Raw genomic sequence first — 21019 nt, 5'->3', positions numbered from 1 at the left:
TACGACTGATCCTGAGGTAGAGAAGAGGTAGGTAGCTACCTTAGTACGGGTATGTTACCGAACTAATACATCCGAACGGGATGAGCAAATGCGAATGGCGGCTGCAGAGTGCATGCATGATCGCGTGGACAGACTGGAGGAGCTGCGCGGTGACTTGTTCGCCGATCCGGAGACTGTCTGACTGTCTGTCTATGTGTCTACTCTGTACTCCATATGCAGTAGTCCATGCAAATTATGTAGATAGATGAGGTCATCGTGCTGGATGCTCCTCCCGCGTACATTTGGGTCCGCCTGACTCAGCAGCCTCCGTAACGGGCGCCGGTCAGGTGCTCTACACGTGACCGGACGATTCTCCCGTCGCTTTTGCAGCTCTCGAGCTTCATTGCTTTCGCTCCATGTCCAGTCCCCGTCATTTCTCCAGCAACACGTCGTCTTCTGCATTGATTGAGCTTTCGGCATACGGGTAAGTGTCTTCCTTTCAAGGATCCGCACCATCGTCCTTCTCGTTTTCGTCCCTCCAGACCCTCCCTCTCTCCCCCCGACACCGGAAGTCGTGCTGGGATCTGCTCAGGCCAGTAGTTTTGGTGGTATCGGATCGATGCCTTAACACCGAACTCAGGCGCCATTCATATCCCTTCCATGACCATCATTGCCTGCGCCAGCTCTGATCGGCTTTCGTCTTTCCCCCTTCTGCCCGTCAGACCATTCGTGCTCTCGGGTCCCGTTCCACTGCCTGACCCGCTGGTGCCTTTCCATCCATTGGCCCCTTGTCGCCCTTCCTGCATCGTTCTGCCTTAGTGTCTCCATCCGCTGCCTCTGCCTCTGGCGAACGAGCGTCCTCGTTGCTGAGCATCTGTCGCTCCTTTGTCCTGCAACACGGCAAATCTTCTTCCCTCGAAAGACTGGAAAGAGGGGCGGCCTGCTGGTTGCTTGCGTCCTGGGCCCATACACCGTACCGGGCGTATCGATCTCCTAAGCATCATCTCCATCATCCACTACTATCACCACCACTACGACCACCACCACCGTCATTATCGTTCCCCATCTTTCATCTCCTGCCTTTCTATCCCCTGCCTATCATCGCGCTCCGTTCCCGGCCTTGTTCCTGTGCCTATTTTCTTTTATCCGTCTGGCCCTGTCCGCCCTGCCTCCAACCAATTCCTGTCCTACCCTATCGAGCTCGGACGCCTCCAATTACCCACACCCCTTTTGCTTCTTACAACAACATCCGACATACCTCCGCAGCACCCGTCCGTGGATTATCGTTGCCTTCTCCCAAACCTCCTCTCTAATCGCACTTTGATAGTCACTTCGATAGATCCCGTCAACACCCCCCCCTTCTTCGCCTGAACGCTCCCTTCCCCGACCGCTGGGAATCCCTCTTTCGCCGTCGATCAGCGGTCGCTTCTTCCGACGACGGCGCCGATATCCTTCCTCAAACTGCCTACCTTCCTTTCCCCCCCGTCGTGTTTGAGATGATGGCGGCTGCGCTTGATCAACCCCTGTTCGAATCCATCGCCGGTCCCCCGGCGCCTGATGCCGCCTCCATCACTCCGCCGCATAGCGCCAACGGTAAGAAAGAGGTCCCCGATGGCGTTCCGTCCGAGCTGTCCGATCTGGAGCTGGATCCCAATGCCGCGGCCGCCCCCGAGGTCCCGTCCGTAGAGACGGCGCCCGAGGAGGACATTGAACCCGACCATTACTATGGCGGCGGCAAGATCCCTGTGTTCAAGCCGGTGAGTGTGATGTCCTGCTGGTCGCCAGACGGGACTGGAATCGCTGACCTGCGATGCCTCCATAGACCATGGATCAGTTCCGGGACTTCCAGTACTTCATCAACAAGGTGGAAAAATATGGCATGCAATCCGGAATCATCAAAGTCGTTCCTCCTAAGGAGTGGTGAGTGCCTCCAGATGCGAAAACACCTGACCTCGGGCTGATCGCGGCGATCCTGTGCAGGTCCGATTCCCTCCCGGCCCTCGACGAAGCCGTCAAGAAAATCCGTGTGAAGAACCCCATCATGCAGGAATTCCACGGATCGCACGGAACCTACACGCAGGCGAACATCGAGCGACAGCGATCTTACAATCTGCCGCAGTGGAAAGCCCTCTGCGAGGAGAGTAGCCACCAGCCGCCCGCTCGACGAGGCGAGCGACGCCGCAACCAGGAACGCGCTACTCGCACCCCGGCCGCTCCCCGTCCCCAGACCACTCGGTCCGACTCGCAGAAGCGCGGCCCCGGACGGCCCCCCAAGCGGTCCAACCAGGTGAAAGTCAAGGAAGAGCCCCTGGCGGAGGACAGCTTGGATAAGGTCAAGCCGGAAGGCCCGCCTACCCCGGTGTCTCCGGAATCGAACCCGGTCGAGGCCAAGACCGAGGAACTCAGCGACGGCGAGTCGCTGCCCGCCCCGAAGCCGAAGGGACGACAGCCCAAGTCGGTGTCAGCGCGGAGGAAAACCAACAAGGGCGACATGGCCGACTACGTCGACGAGGAGGCGTTCAAGGATTTCGACTACCGCATTCACGACAATGAGGAATACACGCAGGAGAGATGCGAGGAGCTGGAAACCGCCTACTGGAAGTCCCTGATGTTCAACAACCCCATGTACGGCGCCGATATGCCTGGTTCGCTTTTTGACGACAACACCACCTCGTGGAACGTGGCCAAACTCCCCAACCTGCTGGACGTCCTGGGCCAAAAAGTCCCCGGCGTGAACACAGCCTATCTCTACTTGGGCATGTGGAAGGCCACCTTTGCGTGGCACTTGGAAGACGTGGATCTCTACAGTATCAATTACATCCATTTTGGTGCCCCTAAACAGTGGTACAGCATCTCGCAGGAAGACGCCCCCCGCTTCGAACAGGCCATGAAGAGCATCTGGACCAGCGACGCCAAGAATTGCGACCAGTTCCTGCGCCACAAGACCTACCTGGTTTCCCCGAGTCTCCTCAAGTCGCAGTATGGCATCACCGTTAACCGGCTGGTCCACTACGAGGGCGAGTTCGTCATTACGTACCCGTATGGATACCACTCGGGATACAATATTGGGTACAATTGTGCCGAGTCAGTGAACTTCGCGACCGAGAAATGGCTCGACTATGCCCGCGTTGCCAAGAAATGCCATTGCGAGGCGGACAGCGTATGGATCGACGTGGATGAGATTGAGCGCAAGTTGCGGGGCGAGTCGACCCCTGAGTACTACGGCGAATACGAGAGCGATCTGGATGAAGTGGAAGGTGCCTCTGACCTTCTGACGCCGCCGCGCAGCGTTCCCGAGAAGTCCACCCGCGGGCGGAAGCGAAAGCATGACGGCGAGACGACCCGGGCGAAGCGTATGCGGGTCGGCATGGACCTCCCGCGCAAGGTTCCCTGCGTCTTGTGTCCGAACAATCTGGATTATGAGGATCTCCTCCCCACTGAGGATGGCAAGAACCACGCCCACCGTCGGTGCGCCTTGTACACGGAAGAAACCAGCATTCTCCGTGATGAGTCGGGCAAGGAAGTGGTGTGCGACGTGGACAAGATCCCCAAGGCTCGTATGGGATTGAAATGTCTCTTCTGCCGGGAGGTGCGCGGAGCCTGTTTCCAGTGCAACTTTGGCAAATGTACGCGGTCCTACCATGCGACGTGCGCCCTTCTGGCTGGTGTGCAGGTAGAGCACGGATCGGTGGCCGTCATTGCAGACGATGGCAACCAGTACTCGGTACCGAGTGTGGACCTCAAGTGCAAGTACCATCGGCAGAAGAAACCGACCTGGATGGCGAGCACGGAATCTCCCGACCAGGACCGCAAGCTGATCGAAACGGCGCGTCGGATGGTGATGGGCGATTTGGTTCAGTTCCAGGCCGACCGTGAGATCAACGGTGCAGTGGTGCTGGAGAATCGACCCGAAGAGCGGACATTGTTGGTGAAGGTGTTGCCTCGAGGGTAAGTTCCTTTTTCTCCCTTTGGATACCCATACCCACTTCTATACTTCGTCGCGTGTGTTTGGAAATTTCCGGATTGGGAAACAGGTGAAGCTGACGCTATTTTTTTTTTATTTTCTAGCGATGTAATCGAGTTACCATACCGGTGGATGCTGGTGGTGCGGCGGAGCAATTTCTCACCACTGGCGCCAGGCACAAAGCCCCTGCCTGCCCACTTGGCTCGGAAGCCCGATGCCCGCAAGGAAGTGGAATCAACCATGCCAGTGGCCGGGAATCCGTTCGGTGATGAAGGTTCTCCATACCAGTGGGCCGAGTTCGAGACGGTGGATAACGCTATGCAAGCCCCGCCACCATCGGCGCCCATCAACCTGCACCAGGGCGAGCAGATCTGGTATTACCTGGGCCAGTCATCGACCGAATGTAGGGCTCAGTATACGCACAACCCTAGCGTCCGCGTCCACAATCCGCGGTCGAATTTCCTGGACAGCGTCAAGTCGCTTGGCGCCGTGATGGCCCGACTCCCCTCCTCTGCCTACCCCCACCACCTCCAACACCGCCATCTGCCTCCGTATGGGATTGGCGCTGGTGTCGGTGCTGCGGCTGGTGTTGCCCCTCCTCGCCATTATCTTTCTCCTGCTGCTTCTGCCGCCACCTCTGCCGCAGGAGCTGCTGCTGCTGCCTCCCGCCCTTCCCTGCTGCAGCGCCCTCCTTTTGCCCCTCCTTCTCGTGCCTCTTCTTCTGCTGCTGCTGCCGCCTCTGCTGTTGCTTCTGCGATGCCGTCAGCCTACCGAACCCTACCAACTCAATCTGCCCGCCATGCTCCGTATCCTCAATTTGCCAAGTCGCTTCATTCATCCGCCCACCTCCACTCCCAACAGCAGCACACTTCCCAGCAGCAGCAGACCGCCGCCTCCAACCATCACCACCACCACCACCTCCCCGCCAATAACTTCGCCAATGTCCGTGAACTCATTGCCCGTCGTCGGCTGGCCCAGATCACCGACCATGCCAATGTGTTCGCCGGGTACACGATCGTCGGCCCGGAGTTGGTGGTAGAAACCCTCCTGGGACCCATGGGTTCCGTCCCGCCACCCAATGGGTTGGAGAAGTTGGAACTGGCCATGGCTCAACAACGGGTGCAGCCGCGAGGCCCGGACGGAACCGTCCTCCCCCTGCAGCCTCTCAACATGCGCTCCGAAGAGGTCACTCGATTGTTGCAGATGCTTCGGTTCTCGCTCGTCAGCCACCGCGACCGGTTAGATGTGCTGCAGAAGAAGGAGTCGGAGAATAACAAACTGGAATCGGCCCAGCGGGGTAACGGGACCGCCGCCGCCGCCGCCGCCAAACTGCCTCGCAAGTATGCCTACCTGGAACAACAGCGGGAACAGTCGCCGGCCGTGTATCAGTCCCCCTACGACATGCCCTCCGGTTTCAGCGAGTACGCCCAGAAGACATACGGCCTGACTCCCTGTCCCCCCGAGCTGCCCAAGCCCTCGCTGGCCAACGACTACTTTGCCAGCCTGTCGCCCGAGGACCAGGAGAAGATCCTCAAAACCTGTGGCAGCTTTGTCCAGCGGGCCATCGAGCGGTCGACCAGCCACAGCCGCCAGAGTTCGGCCTCCAACCTTCGACTGGCGTCGGCGTTGGCCCAGCAGACGGAGAACCCGACCATCGATATCACCACGGTCGAGGACATGCCGCTCTCAGGCCTGGACTTCCCTCTGCATGCCGACTCGCCGTGTTCGAGTTTCAGCCGGTCGCATCTGCGGTTCCAGTCGCCCAACGACTTCACGAGCCACGGGCCGGAAACCCAGCACGATCACCATGATCTCTTTGGTGACCAACAGGCCAACACCCGTTTCTGGCAACATGGCCCATGGGTGGCCGGCGACGGCAACACGCCAAACGAGGAGACTCGACCGTTCTTCGGGCCTCATGAGCGACTGAAGCACGATTATGCCTCTTCAGACATCTCGCTCGGCAAGGGCCCGGGTTCTTTGCACTCGGTCGACATGGCTGGGTTTGGGCTTGACGGGACTGACGATATCTGCGCCGTGCTCAGCCCCTGAATTCACGCCGGTATAACTGCATCATCTTCATGTAACGATTTATCTGGATTCACGACTGCATGATTGGGCGTTTGTTTCTTTCTTTCCCTTGTTTCTTCTTATCTTTCGCCCCACCTGACGGTGTTGATCCGGTCTTTTCGATTTCACGACGGACCCGGGGTTGAACTCAACATTGGACCTGGTGGCGTTCATTTCTTTGGTCACTTTTCGAGGAGTTCTTTTTCTCGCCAGGCAAAGGCGTCGAGTTTTCAGAGTCGGGGCGTACGAGCGACATAAAAAGCCCATGTGGCGGTGGAAAGGGGGTTTCTGCCACCTGGCAGGCCTGGTTTGATGCCCATGACCGCCCAATGCGTTGTTTTCTTCCTTGACGATGATGTTTCTCCCTTCGTTCTCTTCTCCGCCCCTCTCTCCTCCTACTCCTCCTCCTCCGCCGCCGCCTATCTCCTTGCCATCCTTGACCGCCGGCCGGACGCTCATGTCATGAATGAAACATTTCGGGAGCCTACTTTCGCCCCGAACGGACCGGACTCTCTTCGACGTACACTAGAAGTTCGCAAACCGCCAAAAAAAAAATCTATTTCCCCCAAGCACAGAAAAAATAAATGTCATTGTCAGAATGAGAGACGATCGCCAGCGTTTTATACCTCCCTGCCCTGTTTGTTTGATACCCCGATTTCCCAGTGCTTCATCACGCTTGGATATGTGTCATATCCCTCAACGGTCATACATACATACTACCTATAGTACCTTACCTTACCCTCCCATCCCTTCCGTGTTCCCCCTGCCCTTCATGTCGTGTCCATCCACCTCTACTCCGCCCCCGCCCCCAGGTCCCTGCTCTTCTCCCTTGGCGCTCATCCTCGTCTTTCTCCGTCTACAGCCTGGCAATCTAGGATGGAGAGGATAGTCAGTCGATGTGGCAGCCGTCACCTTGGGTGACAATCGTTTGTATGTCAGGACAGTTGAATAAATGATATGGAATTAGATTAAATTAAACTTCCTTGGACGACTCCGTAGGCTGGCCGTTCTTTGCCGTCACTCTACCCGGAACGACAAGATCGGAGAGAACGGCACCTAGACGGCCAGTTCCCTCCCATCTGTGGTGTTCAAGTGCGTGTGCACGTCGTAGGTCGCCTTGTACTGCGGCTCGGTCGTGCTCTTCTGCGCCGGAGTCGACAGGCATCTTTGTGGACAAGAGTGATGTCGGTCTTGAGTGGGATCAGCGCCGCTGGTTGTACAATATATTATGCTGTACGTCGTAGGCTCTTCGGCCAAGTTCCGGAAACCCTGCAGACAGACGGCGATCCTTCATCCCTGTCCGTCTGCAGACCAAGCTTGGGTTGAGATTCAGACCACCCCGCATGTCCGCGGTTCGTGGCGAGCGGTACGAATCTGGAGAAAACGGGACGACGAGTCACAGCCCACTTGGGTGGAGATCGTGGAGCATTCCCGCTCTGATAGAGCGAGGCATTAGATAAGGAGGGGAGAGGAGACTAGGTTATCAGCGCGCTCCGAGACCGCCGATGAATAATGCCGGTGACGGTTATCATGCGGGGAGGGATCCTCCTCGTGCAGAGAGGATGAGGTTATTCTCAAGGGGGAAGTAGGGTTCGCGATGCCTCGTGATAGGATGTCCCAGGCATCAATCCCCTCTTCTTCCTTTCCCTCTTCTTCTTCTTCTTCTTCTTCTTCTCCTCTTCTACTTCTCTCCTCGTTCACCCTCCCTCTCGTACCCTTCCTCCTGCTCGTTCATATATACTCCTAGGATTCTCCCTCGGAATGTGCTTTGTCCACGACCCTTAACCATCATGCAGTCCGACGCCAACGCCGACGCGGCCTTGGCCCGCATGGGCTACAAGAGTGAGCTCCCTCGGAATCTGAGCATGCTCAGTATTCTCGGTCTGTATGTATCCTCCGCGTCTCCGTCCTCAATCCCCATGCGTCGGATCGAACTGACGGCTCAGCTCCTTCGCCATCATGGCCGCCCCCTTCGGTCTCAGTACCACGCTCTACATCACCCTGACCGATGGCCAGTCCGTCAGCATCATCTGGGGCTGGGTCCTCGTCACCTTGATCTCCACCGCGATCGCTGCCTCCCTCGCCGAGATCTGCGCCGTTTATCCTACCGCCGGAGGCGTCTACTACTGGAGCGCCATGCTCTCCACCAAGGAATGGGCCCCGATGATGTCTTTCATCGACGGCTGGCTGACGCTCGTGGGCAATTGGACCGTCACGCTGAGTATCACCTTCTCCGGCGGCCAATTGATCCTGAGCGCCATCTCGCTGTGGAACGAGGACTTTGTCGCCAACGCCTGGCAGACCATCCTCATGTTCTGGGCGGTCATCCTCTTCTGCGCCGCCGTCAACATCTTCTGCTCCAAATGGCTGGACCTGATCAACAAGGTCTGCATCTACTGGACGGCCGCCAGCGTTATCATCATCCTCGTCACCCTCCTGACCATGGCGGACGAGCGCCGCGACGCCGCCTTCGTCTTCGGCCACTACGACGCCTCCCAGAGCGGCTGGCCCGCCGGATGGGCCTTCTTCGTCGGCCTCCTCCAGGCGGCGTACACGCTGACCGGCTACGGCATGGTGGCGGCGATGTGCGAGGAGGTGCAGAACCCGCACCGCGAGGTGCCCAAGGCGATCGTGCTGTCGGTGGTGGCGGCGGGCGTGACGGGCGTGGTGTATCTGATCCCGATCCTGTTCGTGCTGCCCAACGTGAAGACGCTGCTGAACGTGGCAAGCGGCCAGCCCGTCGGGCTCATCTTCAAGACGGCCACCGGGTCCGCCGGCGGCGGCTTCGGTCTCCTCTTCCTGATTCTGGGCATCCTGATGTTCGCCGGCATCGGCGCCCTGACGGCCGCCAGCCGCTGCACGTACGCTTTCGCCCGCGATGGCGCCATCCCGGGCTTCCGCCTGTGGCGGCGCGTCAACGCGCGCCTGGACGTGCCCGTGTGGGCGGTGCTGCTGTCGACGGTGGTCGACTGCCTGCTCGGGCTGATCTACTTCGGGTCGACGGCCGCCTTCAACTCGTTCACGGGCGTCGCCACGATCTGCCTGAGCACGTCGTATGGCGTGCCGATTCTGATCAACGTGCTCCGCGGGCGGCGCGCGGTGCGCGAGTCGACCTTCTCGCTCGGCCGCTTCGGCTACGCGATCAACATCTTGACGGTGTGCTGGATCGCCCTCGCCGTGGCGCTGTTCTGCATGCCGGTGTCGCTGCCGGTCACGGCGGCGTCGATGAACTACGCCAGCGTGGTGTTTGCGGGCTTCGCGGCGATCAGTGTGACGTGGTATGTGATCTATGCGCGGAAGCATTTCACGGGCCCACCGGTGTCGAGCGACGAGGTGGATCTGACCGGGGTGGTGACGGGAAAGGCCGTGGGGGATCCCGAGACGGGGGAGGAGGTGGAGGTGAAGAAGGGGGGGTTATGAGTATGATAGGATGATGTTGTTTATACGGCGTGCTTGATCCTTCCGGGATATTTGATATTGACATTGATATTGATATGTGACCCCTACCGTAGGTACTGGATGTTATCATACGGGAACCTATACTGAGTGATCGGGTATTAGGAATGACATCCAGATGACATAAGTGTAAATAATGTAAATAAACCGAATCTAACAGATACATCGCATCCAAGATCGAATCGATAGAATCAACACGGTCAAGCACATGGGGATCACGGGGTGCTGCAGGAACCTCAGGAGACTCCGAGAGCCGCGGTTCATCTTCTCTCCCTCCACCTCACCACATCCTCTCTCTCTCTGTCTCTCTCTCTCTCTCTCCCCAGCCTGTCTCCCCCCCATCCTCTGCAATTACAACTACCGAGCCGATATCCCCTCCCAACCGTCTGAGACTGTCGCATTCAGTCTCCTCGTCCCCGTTCAATCCATCCAAGGACCGCATCTGGGGAAGCTCCGACATCCCGCCGTCTCTCCCTCTCCCCCTTTCTACCTCACCGCAGCCTCCAAATCACACCAGAATCATCCTCTTCCCAGACTGTATTCCACCATCATCCCTTGGATGCTCGCTCGTTACTTCCATTCCTCCTCGATCGGCCGGTTGGAGAGACATCGATGAGGGTCCCCGTCCCCCTCGGATGAAGCACGCGCCATGTCGGACTCTGTGGGTACGCTCGCCTTCTGTCCCGAATGCTGCCTTCCAGCTGCTCATGCTCATCTCTCGCAGACCGAGTCTTCGTCCACGCCCTCAACACCGTCAAACGCATCCCGCGCACCGGCACCGCCCGACCTCCGGCCTCGGAGCGCCTCAAACTCTATGGCCTGTACAAGCAGAGCATGGGTATGTCCGTTGCAATCTAACAATCACGATCTCGCCCGCTGACATCGTCGACAGAGGGGGATGTGGAGGGGGTGATGGACCGACCGGTCGGGAATACGGCTGATGTGTACGCGGAGTGCGAGAAATGGTAATAACTACCTCCCCACGAACCCCCCCCCCCCCCCCCCCCCCCGGGGGGCGGGGAGCTCCAGCTCCAGCTCCAGCCTTACCAACCCACTAACACTCCCACCTCGCAGGGACGCATGGTACGCGCAGAGCGGACTCTCCCGCACCGAGGCCAAACGCCGCTACATCTCCACCCTCATCGAGACCATGCACCGCTACGCGTCGCAAACCCCGGAGGCCCGCGAGCTGGTCGCCGAGCTCGAATTCGTCTGGGACCAGATCAAATCCAACACCGCCTCCTCGTCCAGCTCCAGTCCGCTGCGGCCCGTCGCCGTTCCCGCCCTGCCCCAGCAGCAATACCCCTACGCCAGCATCGGCGGCCGTCTGGCCCGCTCCTCCACCGCCGACTACGAGCACATGGTGGCCGTCGCCGCCGGCGCCGGAGCGGGCCGCGGCGACTCGCGTCTGCGCGTCCTCAGCCCCGTCAGCCAACCCGACGAGATGTACCAGCGCCACCGGTCGGAGCTGGGGGAGGACGACGACGAGCCGCTCGAGGAAGACGAATTAGAGGAGGACGAGGAGGATGAGGAGTACGCCGAGGCCCAGGACACCATTTACGACGATGAGGATGATGATGACGACGACGCCCACCAGCGGTACGATAGCGAGCTCGACGGCGACCCAGACGCGGACGACGTCTCGCGCGACCCGACCCGACATCCGCCTCCGCCTCCGCACCCGCCGCCGTCGTCGACGTCGCACCCGCATTCGGACGTGGACAGTCGGCGGTGGCGCCGCCGGGTCGAGCAGGCCTTGACCAAGATGACGGCTGAGATTGCCGCGGTGCGGGAGCAGATGGAGACGCGCGCGCTGGCGCACCGGCGGCGGTCGAGTCTGTGGGCGTGGCTGAAGTGGCTCGTGTGGGTGACCTTCCGACAGATCATCTGGGACCTGGCGGTGCTGAGCATGCTGCTGATCTGGATGCGGGTGCGCGGCGACCGCCGGCTGGAGGAGAAGCTGAAGGTAGGATGGGCCGAGGTGAAGACTCGACTGACGAAGCTGAAGGGCCTTCGACGGGTCCCTAAGGTGTACATTTTCCCGTGAGGATGTGGCCGGGGCGCTTTTTTTTTTTTTTTTTTGGCTTTCTTCGTATATATTTTGTCCCTTTCCTTTGTCTCTCGCATGCATCTTGCTGTCGGTGTTGGGTAGATGGTCATAGAGTAGTCATAGTCGTATCTCTCTAATCTACTTGTATCTACTCGGTGTTTTAGGGCAGAACTCCGCTTGATCGTCGGGGACAAAAGGACATTGATATTCCATGCTAATGTATATACACGTACAAACCGGACAGAAACCACAAAACAAAGCCCAAGCGAGCGCACACATTTTTCGGGGAGAGGGCGGCGGTCCCCCTCTCTACCATTGCGGGCCCGGGTACTGCGCGAAGGTCTGCTTGGGGCGCAGATGCACGGGCGTCTGGTTCTCGGGGGCACCGGGGATGGTCTTCTTGAGGCCCTGCAATGAGTGGTGAGTGAGCATGTATCCAAACGGGGGGGGAACGGACGAGCGCGGGCGGCGGGGCACGCACCAGCTTCTCAAACACGCAGTTGTTCAGTTCCATCTCCTGCTTCCGGCACTCCCACAGGTGGTGGTTGTTGTTCTCGAGGCACTCCCAGTGGGCGGTGAATTGTTTCAGGCAGTTGGCGTTGATATCCTTGATGCTGCACGTTTGTCAGCCGTCTTCTTTCCCCTCTCCCTCCCCCCCTTTCATACACATGCAGCCGGGCACATACACAGACGCCGCACACCGCGTCACCTTTCTCCCCTCCTTGAGACAGTCGAACTCGCCGCGGCCGTTCGACTCGGCCTTGCACTTCATGAAATCGTCGTTGAACGCCTTGCAGCGGTCGCCGATGAAGTACGCCGCGCTGGTCAGCGGGGCCGAGGTTGCTCCAATCTCGGTCACCTGGGGGATGTCCGCCGGCATGGGCGTGGTGTCCACGAGGACCTGCTGGTTGAACCTGGGCCTTCGTCAGCTGCTGTCCGATGTCTGGTGCCGGTCATTGCGCCGCCGCACGCCGAACGCCGCATGGGGTCGGTCCTCTGCGGCCGACCGGTCCTGGATTGATTTCTTCCCGCGGACCCGTAGGGCGGACGGACGGCTGGCGAGCGAACCCCAGCCATTGTTCAACGGGGGATCAATTGGGCACGTACTGAGGCTCCCGGCGCGACATGGTGGTGGGTGTTCGACGGACAGGGAGAGCGGCAGAGAGAGGGTAGGTGGTTGGAGGCGTGGGAGGGTTGATGGATGATGGCGCGGAGAAGACCGTGAAGTCGAATGAGGTTCGCAGGAGGTCCCGAAGCTGGTTTTTGGGCGTGCCTGATTGGTCCGTGGATTAGTCATTGCGACCGGCGTTGCGGCCTGAGGCATCACATATATACTTTCCCCTACGCTACGCTCGCGAATGCTCGAGTCATGCTACAGCCGAGTATGCAATTGATTCGCTAGATGCTACATGAAATCTCGTTTTCTCGTTATCCGTCCTCCCCGTCACTCGTAGCCCGCCCCCCGGTGCCACGGGTTCGGGCTGTTCTGTCGCCGCGCGTCCGCCGCCAGCGCCGTGCGCGAGTTGACCGTCGCCGGGCTGTCACCGCGGAGGATGGACGGCGACCGTCGCGCCGCCTCGCTGGGGAACAGCGGCACTGAGAGATCCGACAGCGAGGGGAGTGGTGGGAGGGTCTCGTCCGGCGGCGGACGGGGCGGGTGGTGGTGCTCGTGCGGTGGCTCGCTCCGGGTGGACAAGGTGTCGTCTGGGCGGGTTTCCAGGTGGGCGACGGGGTGGTCGGAGGCCACCTTGATGTCGATGTCACCCCGGGCAGTGGCGCCGAGGGCGTCCAGCTCGGTGGTCAGCTGGATGTTGCTGTGCGAGCGGAGGAAGGAGCCCCGGTCGTCGCGCATGGGCTGGTAGCGCGTGTCCGGGTTCTTGGAGGCCAGGGCGTAGGCGGACGCCACGAGGAGCATGATGAGCAGGAGGAGGGTGGTGGCGGCGTTGTAGACGAAGAAGACCACGCCCATGACGCCGGTGATGATGGGCGGCTGGTCGAAGACGGCCGAGAAGATGAGCAGGAAGATGGCGTTGAGCATGTTGACGACGGCGATGGCAATGCAGCACACGTTCGTCTTGCGGTTCATCCACGGCCGCACGATACCGGCCGCCATCAGCATCGTCGCCTCGATGATCAGCATGGCGACCGTCTGCACGACCGGTGCCGGCTGGCTCAGACTGACGAAGAGGGCCTTGACGAGGGTGTGCGCCAGCGCCGGCACAATGAAGAGGTAGGCTGTTGCTCTGTACTGCGTGTAGAGGATGCCCCATTTTGCTAGGCACCCCGCGTCCGAGTATAGGAGATAAGCCGGGGTGTTGTGTGCTGTCGCCGACTGTCGCGCGTGCGTGATAACCTGCAGCGTGGCGAACCCGACCGCCACCAAGCAACACATGAACATGACCGCTGCGAGGAGCATCTCGGCCGGCGAGTCGTTCTGCGTGAACTCCCACAGACACAGGACGCACATCTGCGGGAAACCGATGAAGATGAGCCGGAAGAGAATGCCCTTTGCCGTTTCCGACCAGTCCACGTCCCGGCAGCGGTCCAGTGGGATCTTGCCTGATTTTATGAGAAAGGACACGATCGTCTTACAGAGTGCTACCAACAGCATGACGATGATGACGAAAGCGATAAAGAAACTCAGCCCTGTGAGGAAGATGTTGGTGGGCTCGATATTCGCACGGAACCCGACTCGTTGGACGCCGCGGACAACAGTAGGGCTGTGTGTGCCACTGGGGTCGCGGGCTCTTTTCAACAAATCTACACCTTTCGACGATAGTCCCCTCTTGAGGACGTGAATTGATGTATGGGGAAGATCCGCTAGGACGGTCGACGGCACGCCGCCAGTCGCCCGCTGGTACCACGTGCAAAGGGTCTGGAGGAAGCCGATGCGGATAATGCCCATGCTCCATTGGAAGTTCTGCGTCCATGACTGCACAATGGGTGGCATATGCACGGAGGTCATCCCGAACATCGCCTGCGACTGCATGAAGCCGAAGAGTGCCAGCACATTTGTAGCGATGTGCGTGGCTGTCTTGGAGTGTCCCATACCGGACGTCACTGATGAGACGGCCACTCCCAGCCCCGAGATGACAGCGGTAGTCCAGCCGACACCGGGCTGGTAAACGGTCTTTCCATTTGATAGGGCAGCCTGGATGCAGCTGAGGCTGTTTCCGGTCTCTGTGGAGTTGATGTATACACGGACGGAGGCGTCGAGATCAGGAACGGTATATGCGATGCCTAAGAAATTCTGTGGTTAGGCATGGACCATGACTTCTGCACGAGCGGAACAAGCACCTGGAATTTGGTTCACTACGGATTCAGGCAGCTTGATGTTGGTGGTCATCATGGGAAAGGGACCAGCATGCAGCGGACAGAGTCCCTCCAGCCCCATGTCACAGGGGTCGAGGACCCGCCGCAGCGCTGTGTAACCATATACGGTGAGGACCAACTCGGCAGTCACACGGCCGGACAGCGTGGAGTTGCCATCAAATCTCAGCGCGATGGATTGGTTCTGCGGGGTGAAGACGACACTGAAGTGGGTGGAGGTGATCCCAGCCGTGCTAGAACAGAGACTGAGCGCCTTGGACTCGATCAGCCGCACAGCCCGCACGAGAGGCCAGAGTGCGATGAATAGAGAGAGCGCTAATCGCATATTCTGGTTTCTGGTGTGTCTGGGAGTCTGAACGAGTGTGTTGGGTGGTTGTGCTGGGACTCCGGAGGGCTCGTCGAAGATATCAAGATGTCTGGCTGTATGGCTCCTTTTCGTTTGCCAGTGAGACATCCAAGGCAGGAAACGAGAGAGCAGAAAAGAGGATGAGAAGGGAAAACAGACGAGGTTTCACAGAAGGCGGCACTATAAGCCCCCTAGGATATATATAGTACACCGAGAGTGAAGATGCATGGATAGCACAAACACAAGTATACAAGAAGTATACAACTCTCCTACTCCATCTTCCATTTCTGCGCCCACCGCTGATGCATTGGCAAGTTCTTGACAAGCCCTTCGGTTGCCATTCGAGTCAAAATATGACCCTCGCCATGAATCTCCTTGCTCTTGTCCTGAACATGTCGATAGAGCGACTCGGCCTCTTCATGCCGGCCATGGACACTGAGGATCTCACCGTGAATCTGGAAGCACAGTAGAATATTGAAACTATCATCTCCAGACACCTGACGACTGCCCCGGAGGGACTGATTGTTCACTTCTAGAGCGTCTTGCCCTCGGCCCCCGCTGGATAGTGAAAGAGCAAGACTTCTCATGACTCCCAATGTTCTGGGATCCTCCTCTCCGAACGCCTTTTGATGTTCGAGGAGCAGCTCGCGATGCATCTTCTCGGACTGCAAATACCGTCCTTGGAGGCGGACAGCTTCTGCCAATGACTGTCCATGGCGGAGTACTTCATGAAGCTCATCCGGCGAAGATTCTCTGGACGATTGATCATCATCTAGCCCGGCAGTCCTAGACCCAAACGATGGGAGAAGGCGATGGGCCTGCTTCTTCACCAGCCATTTTCGGTACATAGCCTCAGCCTCAAGATGCATTCTTTGATCCATGAAAGCCCCTGCGGCTATAACAAGAGTTCTCAATGTGACCTCATGTGTGTCGCCTAAGACTTGCTCCTGGCTTTCTAGGAGCTGCAGCCGCAGCTGATTTGCCTCATCGTACTCCTTCCGACCATCGAGGATATGAATCAACTCCTGTAATGATACGTGTATGGAGAAGGGAGCTATGATGGGCAGCTTCCATGCCCCTGCAATAGACCGTCGGTAGAATCCTTCGGCAATATTAAATTCTCCTTGTCGTTGAAGGGCCACACCCAAGTTATGAAGCGTCAGCACTGTGCAAGCATGATTATTCCCTAAAGCCTTCTCTGCAGTTTCCAATACTTCTCGGCACAATGATTCCATTTTCTCGTAATCTCCCCGGGAACCCAGTATAACAGCCAGCCTGTTGCGACTCGTTAACGTATCTGGGTGGCCACCTCCAAGATTATGTTCCTGAGCCTTTATGGCTCGAAGAATCGCTTGCTCAGCCTCGCTATAATCTCCTCGTTCGCGGAGGATTTCGGCTAGCTGTAGGCAGGTTGTTATCACACTTGCATGGTCCTCCCCCAATGCAACTTCCCCCACTTTCAGACTGTGGCGGAGGATGCTTATGGCCTCATCGTCAGACCTTCGTGATTCCAACAATTCACCCAGCTCGGCCAAAACGCTCGTTAGGAGCAAAGAATCACCTTCAAGTGTTGGGGCTGCTTTCTCGAGGACTGTTTTGTACAAGGTTACTGCTTCATCATGTCGACCTGTCGACTTCAATACAGCCGCCAGGTTATTGGCGCTCGTCAGTGTCTCTCTGTGGTTTTCGCCAAACAGACTGGTTCTACATTTGAGTACCTGGCGGTGTATTGCCTCTGCTTCCTCCAGCTTGTACTGACAGATTAGGGAGTTTACAAGCATGGTCATAGTTCTTAACGTCTCTGGACGATCCTTTCCTAGGGTGTTAACGTAGATTGCAAGGATACGGCGACAAATAGCTTCTGCATCCTCATACTGTGCCTGCATAAAAGCCAAGACAGCAAGGTCATCAAGAACCTGCGCGGTATCAGGGTGGGACTCGCCGCCGACCTTCTCATACACGGTTAGTGCTCGCAGGAGCATTTCCTTACTCTCCTCGAACTTCTCTCGGGACTGCAAAATGCGCCCCAAAGCACCCGCCATCGACGCAGTCAATGGATGTTCTGGCCCATATACACGGCCATGTAACTCTAAAGCCTCTCGGGCTACTGGTTCACAGTCTTCGAGTTTATTTTGGCGAAATAATAGCAAACTCAAGAAGGAAACGGCTGCCACAGCCACTATATTATCCTTTCCGAGCGTCCTTTCAGTCGCCCGGAGCAGATCCCTCTGTAGCAATTCTGCTTCCTCATTTTTGTCCTGGGAAGCACGGACTCTCACAAGGGCACCAAGACTCAGAATTGTGGTGACATGGCCCTCTCCCAGAAGCTCCCTCCTTTTCATGAGCACCTCCTGATGCAAATTCGCTGCTTCTTCCAGCCTTCCCTGCGCCTTGAACAACTCTGCTTGATTGTACTGGCAGTCAAGGGTGAGGCTGTCTGCTGGGCTGAACAAATCGATCAGAACTAGAGATCGACGGTGCATTTCCTCTGCCTCGTCCAACTTACCACGAAGCTGGAGTGTACCAGTCAACCTGCAGAGGATTACCATCTTTATGTCGTGCCCATCTGTTACTGTTCTCTCAGCGGTCTCAAGAATATGGCGTTGCAAATACTCAGTTTCGTCTAATTTCCCTTGGAGGAGTATTTCCGAAAGCTGGACCATGCTGGTTAGCGTCTTCGGATGCTGCTCCCCAAACACCCGTTTGGTTGCTCGAATGATAATATTCTGCAAAGTCGCCACCTCTTCAGGGCTTTGAGTACATTGAATATATGTCTGTACGAGCGTATTTGCCGCCCTTCGAGCAACATCCCCGAATCTCAAAAGAAGGTCTTCAGAGACACCGAGAACAGCATCGTGGTCTTCCTCCTGTCCTGGACTCTCCCTAGATTCAGCTGCCTCGTCAGGCACAGAGAAGATTCCGAACCGAGTTACTGTGTTGATGATATCTATTATGGTTTGGCTCTTTGCGAAAACGTCAGTGCATTGAACGCCGCTTGCAACATATCTCTCGCTTCCATGTATCTGTTTTGCTCGAGTAGCATATTTGCGAAGTTTGTTATGCATATCAACGTATCTTTATGTTCATCTCCCAATGCTGATTTCGCTTTTGATATGGCGGCTCGATGAATATCTTCGGCCTCCTTGAGTCGTCCTTGTAGACGTCTCAAGTTTGCAAGATTACTCAAGCTTAGGATTAACAATGAGTGATTATCGCCCAATGTCTCCCTTCCCTTCTCCTGGAATTCGTTATAGTATTTTTCGGCCATTTCAAACTCACCTTGCCAACAAAACACTGTAGCTAAGTTGGAAATGATTTGTAGGACGCACAGGTGGTCTTCGCCAAGCTCTAGTCTGCTTGCCTCAAGTGTCTCGTGGTGCAAACGAATGGCCTCCTCATACTTTTTCTGACTTGCAAGGTTATCACCAAGATTATGAGCCAACGTAAAGACATGCACACGATCCAATCCAAATACTATTTTTTCAAGTTCCACTCCCTTGCGGAGAAGAGCTTCTGCCTCTTCGAGTTTGCCCTGATATTGGAACGTCATTGCCAAATTGTTCATGGTAACCAGCTGTCTGAGATCATTTGGCCCGATGATTTTGGATTGAATATCAAGGATGTGCCGATACAACATCTCTGCTTTCGGTAAGTTACCTTTCCCAGAGAGTACTCCTCCTTTGCTGTCCATGGTTGCCAAAGTTATGGAATGTTCTTTCCCAAGGGCCTTCCCTTGTGCTTTCAACGAAGAAATATTCATCGCGGTCGCCTCCTCGTATCTGCCCTGGGCCCAGATTGCCTGTGCTGTGATTGTCTGAACTGCGTAAGGCACCACGTCCTCGTCGCCAAAGACCTGCTTTCCGATATCTAGCGCTCCACGGAGAAGCTGTTCAGCTTCAGCAGGTCTCCCGTCCACGAGAAGATAGCTTCCGTATCTTTTCATCAGCAGACACCTTTGCATAGCCGTGGAATCCGCCGGGTTCGTGGCCAGGACGAACTGGAAGTGATGAAGATGTGCCCTCCAAGTTGGTCGATCAGGAATTTCAAATACAAATTTTTCGATAAGTTGGTTCATTACTTCTTGGGTCCAGTAAAGCAAAGTACCCTGGTTACCGTTCCAATCTCTCATCGCTAGATGCACCAGCCGATGAACGTCCAGGAAGCCGCCTTCTGGACGTTTCGTGACAAATGAGTATGCGACCAGGGTCCCAATTGCATCGAGCATCCTCTTCTTGCTTGGCGCCGGTAGCAGGGACTGAGGCACCATCGCCGGATCTAGACACGGTATGAAAGATAGGTAATCAGCGGCTAACGGGTCAGTGGATCTGATTTGCTCAAAAGATATGAGCCATGTCGCAGCGACAGGGTTCTTTATTTCCCTGTACCTCCAGTCGTCGTCGAAATCCTCGCTCAGCAGCTCGATTGTTGTATCCTCCGCATTATCCCAGAGGGTCAGATACTCAGTGGGGGAGATATCATTCTTGTCCATGTATGTCGCGGCTTGCACAACCGCCAGCGGGAGAAAAGTGAGACGCTGGAGCAGCTGCATAACTGTCGATTCATCATACCCCGCCATTGCTTGGGTGCTTAAAGATCCCCTTAGGATCTCCAGACCAGTCGCTTCATCGTCATGGGGAACGTCTAACACATTCTTCCGAGCAAAGTCGACAGCAATCTTTCGATTACGAGTTGTCATCAGGATAGACCCATTTGCGCATTGGGGTAGGCTGTGCATGCCCACCGTGGACTCAGGTTTTCTCCGGCGTTGCCCAAAATCTATCTCGTCCATGCCGTCCAAAACCAGAAGCCAGCGGCCGGTATATTCATCACTTAAGAAACGTTGTACGAGAGACACAATATCTGCATCAGGGTCATCTGATCCAGGCAATTTCAAACGGCTTGCGATGCTAAGAAATGATTGCAGCATTGCCTCAGCACTTGAGGCAACCACCCAGAAAGCAGAGCAATCAGGGCGGCAGGACCTTGTCCGAAAGGCCAATTCTAGAGCAATCTGGGTTTTGCCTGCGCCCCCGAGGCCGAATATTGCAGCCTTTTGGAAGTAATCATCCTTGAATAGCATTGTCTCGAGCTCCTGAAGCTGTTGGTCGCGACCAACAAACCGAGGATTTCTCATCAGGGGAACACACCAGTAAGTCTTTGGGGAGGGAGGAGCCTGGACATTATCATCATCATATAATACACCGACGATGTTCTTCTCCATGGCATTGAGCCGTTCGATCAGTTCGAAATGTGAACCAGCCACCTTTTCCCTGACCAGCGAAGTGTATATCGCGACAGTCGCTCCTCCAATTCCTTGATTTTATTCCTAGCCAAGGAGCCTCGCAGAGCGGTATAAACAGTTTGCCACCGCTGTCGCTTCCCTTTCAGTTTCAGCTTCTCCAGCGACGCCAGCAGATCCACTGCGATGTGGTCGCAGGACTCGCAGAGTTTGCGGAGGTCCTCATCGTACGTGTCTCGCTTATCTTGCAGATTTGCGTTGAGGCGTGCCAGATCAGCCGTGACATGCTCAATATCGGCATACTCGACGAGAACACCATTCTTTGAACGATATAGTTCCGCTGAATTGCGGACAAGTTTACCGGTATACTCCAGAAATTGGAGGATGTTCGCTGCAAGACCTACCGCTGCGAGGGCTTCCATGATTGCGTTGCGTCAGAAGACACAGGGCAGGGGACGATGTCCAGTTCATTATAGTCTATGCATACTTCGGACAGATACGATAGTTCAAGTGTAGAGACGAAGTGTTTATGAGAGTTTCGAGGGTGTTGTTAGATGAAGATGCATTGTTCCCGCAAGAAAGAGA

General features: G+C 56.7%; 5 protein-coding genes across 5 annotated transcripts; 2 read left to right on the top strand and 3 right to left on the bottom strand.

Annotated features, from left to right (window-relative positions):
* Window positions 1-1234: 1234 nt before the first annotated feature.
* Window positions 1235-6015, top strand: BDV59DRAFT_135634 (putative jumonji family transcription factor). Its single transcript, XM_073687055.1, has 4 exons — window positions 1235-1736; window positions 1802-1899; window positions 1960-3927; window positions 4048-6015. The coding sequence occupies exons 1-4, from the start codon at window positions 1476-1478 to the stop codon at window positions 5993-5995; spliced, it is 4275 nt and encodes a 1424-aa protein (XP_073543516.1). The 5' UTR covers window positions 1235-1475; the 3' UTR covers window positions 5996-6015.
* A 1788-nt stretch (window positions 6016-7803) lies between these two features.
* On the top strand, window positions 7804-11516 carry BDV59DRAFT_196241 (putative GABA permease; the record flags this gene model as incomplete). Its single annotated transcript, XM_073692687.1, has 5 exons — window positions 7804-7898; window positions 7960-9426; window positions 10171-10307; window positions 10362-10434; window positions 10544-11516. 5 exons carry the CDS (start codon window positions 7804-7806, stop codon window positions 11514-11516), a joined length of 2745 nt encoding a protein of 914 aa, XP_073543515.1.
* Window positions 11517-11703: 187 nt separating this feature from the next.
* On the bottom strand, window positions 11704-12727 carry BDV59DRAFT_188009 (coiled-coil-helix-coiled-coil-helix domain-containing protein). The gene is made up of 4 exons (XM_073691332.1): window positions 12627-12727; window positions 12206-12433; window positions 12001-12133; window positions 11704-11927 (listed from the first exon to the last, which is right to left on the bottom strand). The coding sequence occupies exons 1-4, from the start codon at window positions 12644-12646 to the stop codon at window positions 11829-11831; spliced, it is 480 nt and encodes a 159-aa protein (XP_073543514.1). The 5' UTR covers window positions 12647-12727; the 3' UTR covers window positions 11704-11828.
* Window positions 12728-12963: 236 nt separating this feature from the next.
* On the bottom strand, window positions 12964-15174 carry BDV59DRAFT_205868 (transient receptor potential ion channel family protein; the record flags this gene model as incomplete). The annotated part of the gene is made up of 2 exons (XM_073694717.1): window positions 12964-14759; window positions 14817-15174. The coding sequence occupies 2 exons, from the start codon at window positions 15172-15174 to the stop codon at window positions 12964-12966; spliced, it is 2154 nt and encodes a 717-aa protein (XP_073543513.1).
* A 2697-nt stretch (window positions 15175-17871) lies between these two features.
* BDV59DRAFT_135584 (P-loop containing nucleoside triphosphate hydrolase protein) lies at window positions 17872-20518 on the bottom strand. The gene has a single exon (XM_073687054.1). It carries the CDS (start codon window positions 20414-20416, stop codon window positions 18146-18148), a length of 2271 nt encoding a protein of 756 aa, XP_073543512.1. The 5' UTR covers window positions 20417-20518; the 3' UTR covers window positions 17872-18145.
* Window positions 20519-21019: the final 501 nt, after the last annotated feature.

This window comes from Aspergillus ambiguus (genome assembly GCF_047715705.1).
Source record: "Aspergillus ambiguus strain CBS 117.58 unplaced genomic scaffold BDV59scaffold_51, whole genome shotgun sequence".
In the NCBI taxonomy this organism is placed as follows: Eukaryota; Fungi; Ascomycota; class Eurotiomycetes; order Eurotiales; family Aspergillaceae; genus Aspergillus; species Aspergillus ambiguus.
Note: the sequence above shows the minus strand (reverse complement) of the source record. Positions and strands in the feature narration are given on the sequence as shown.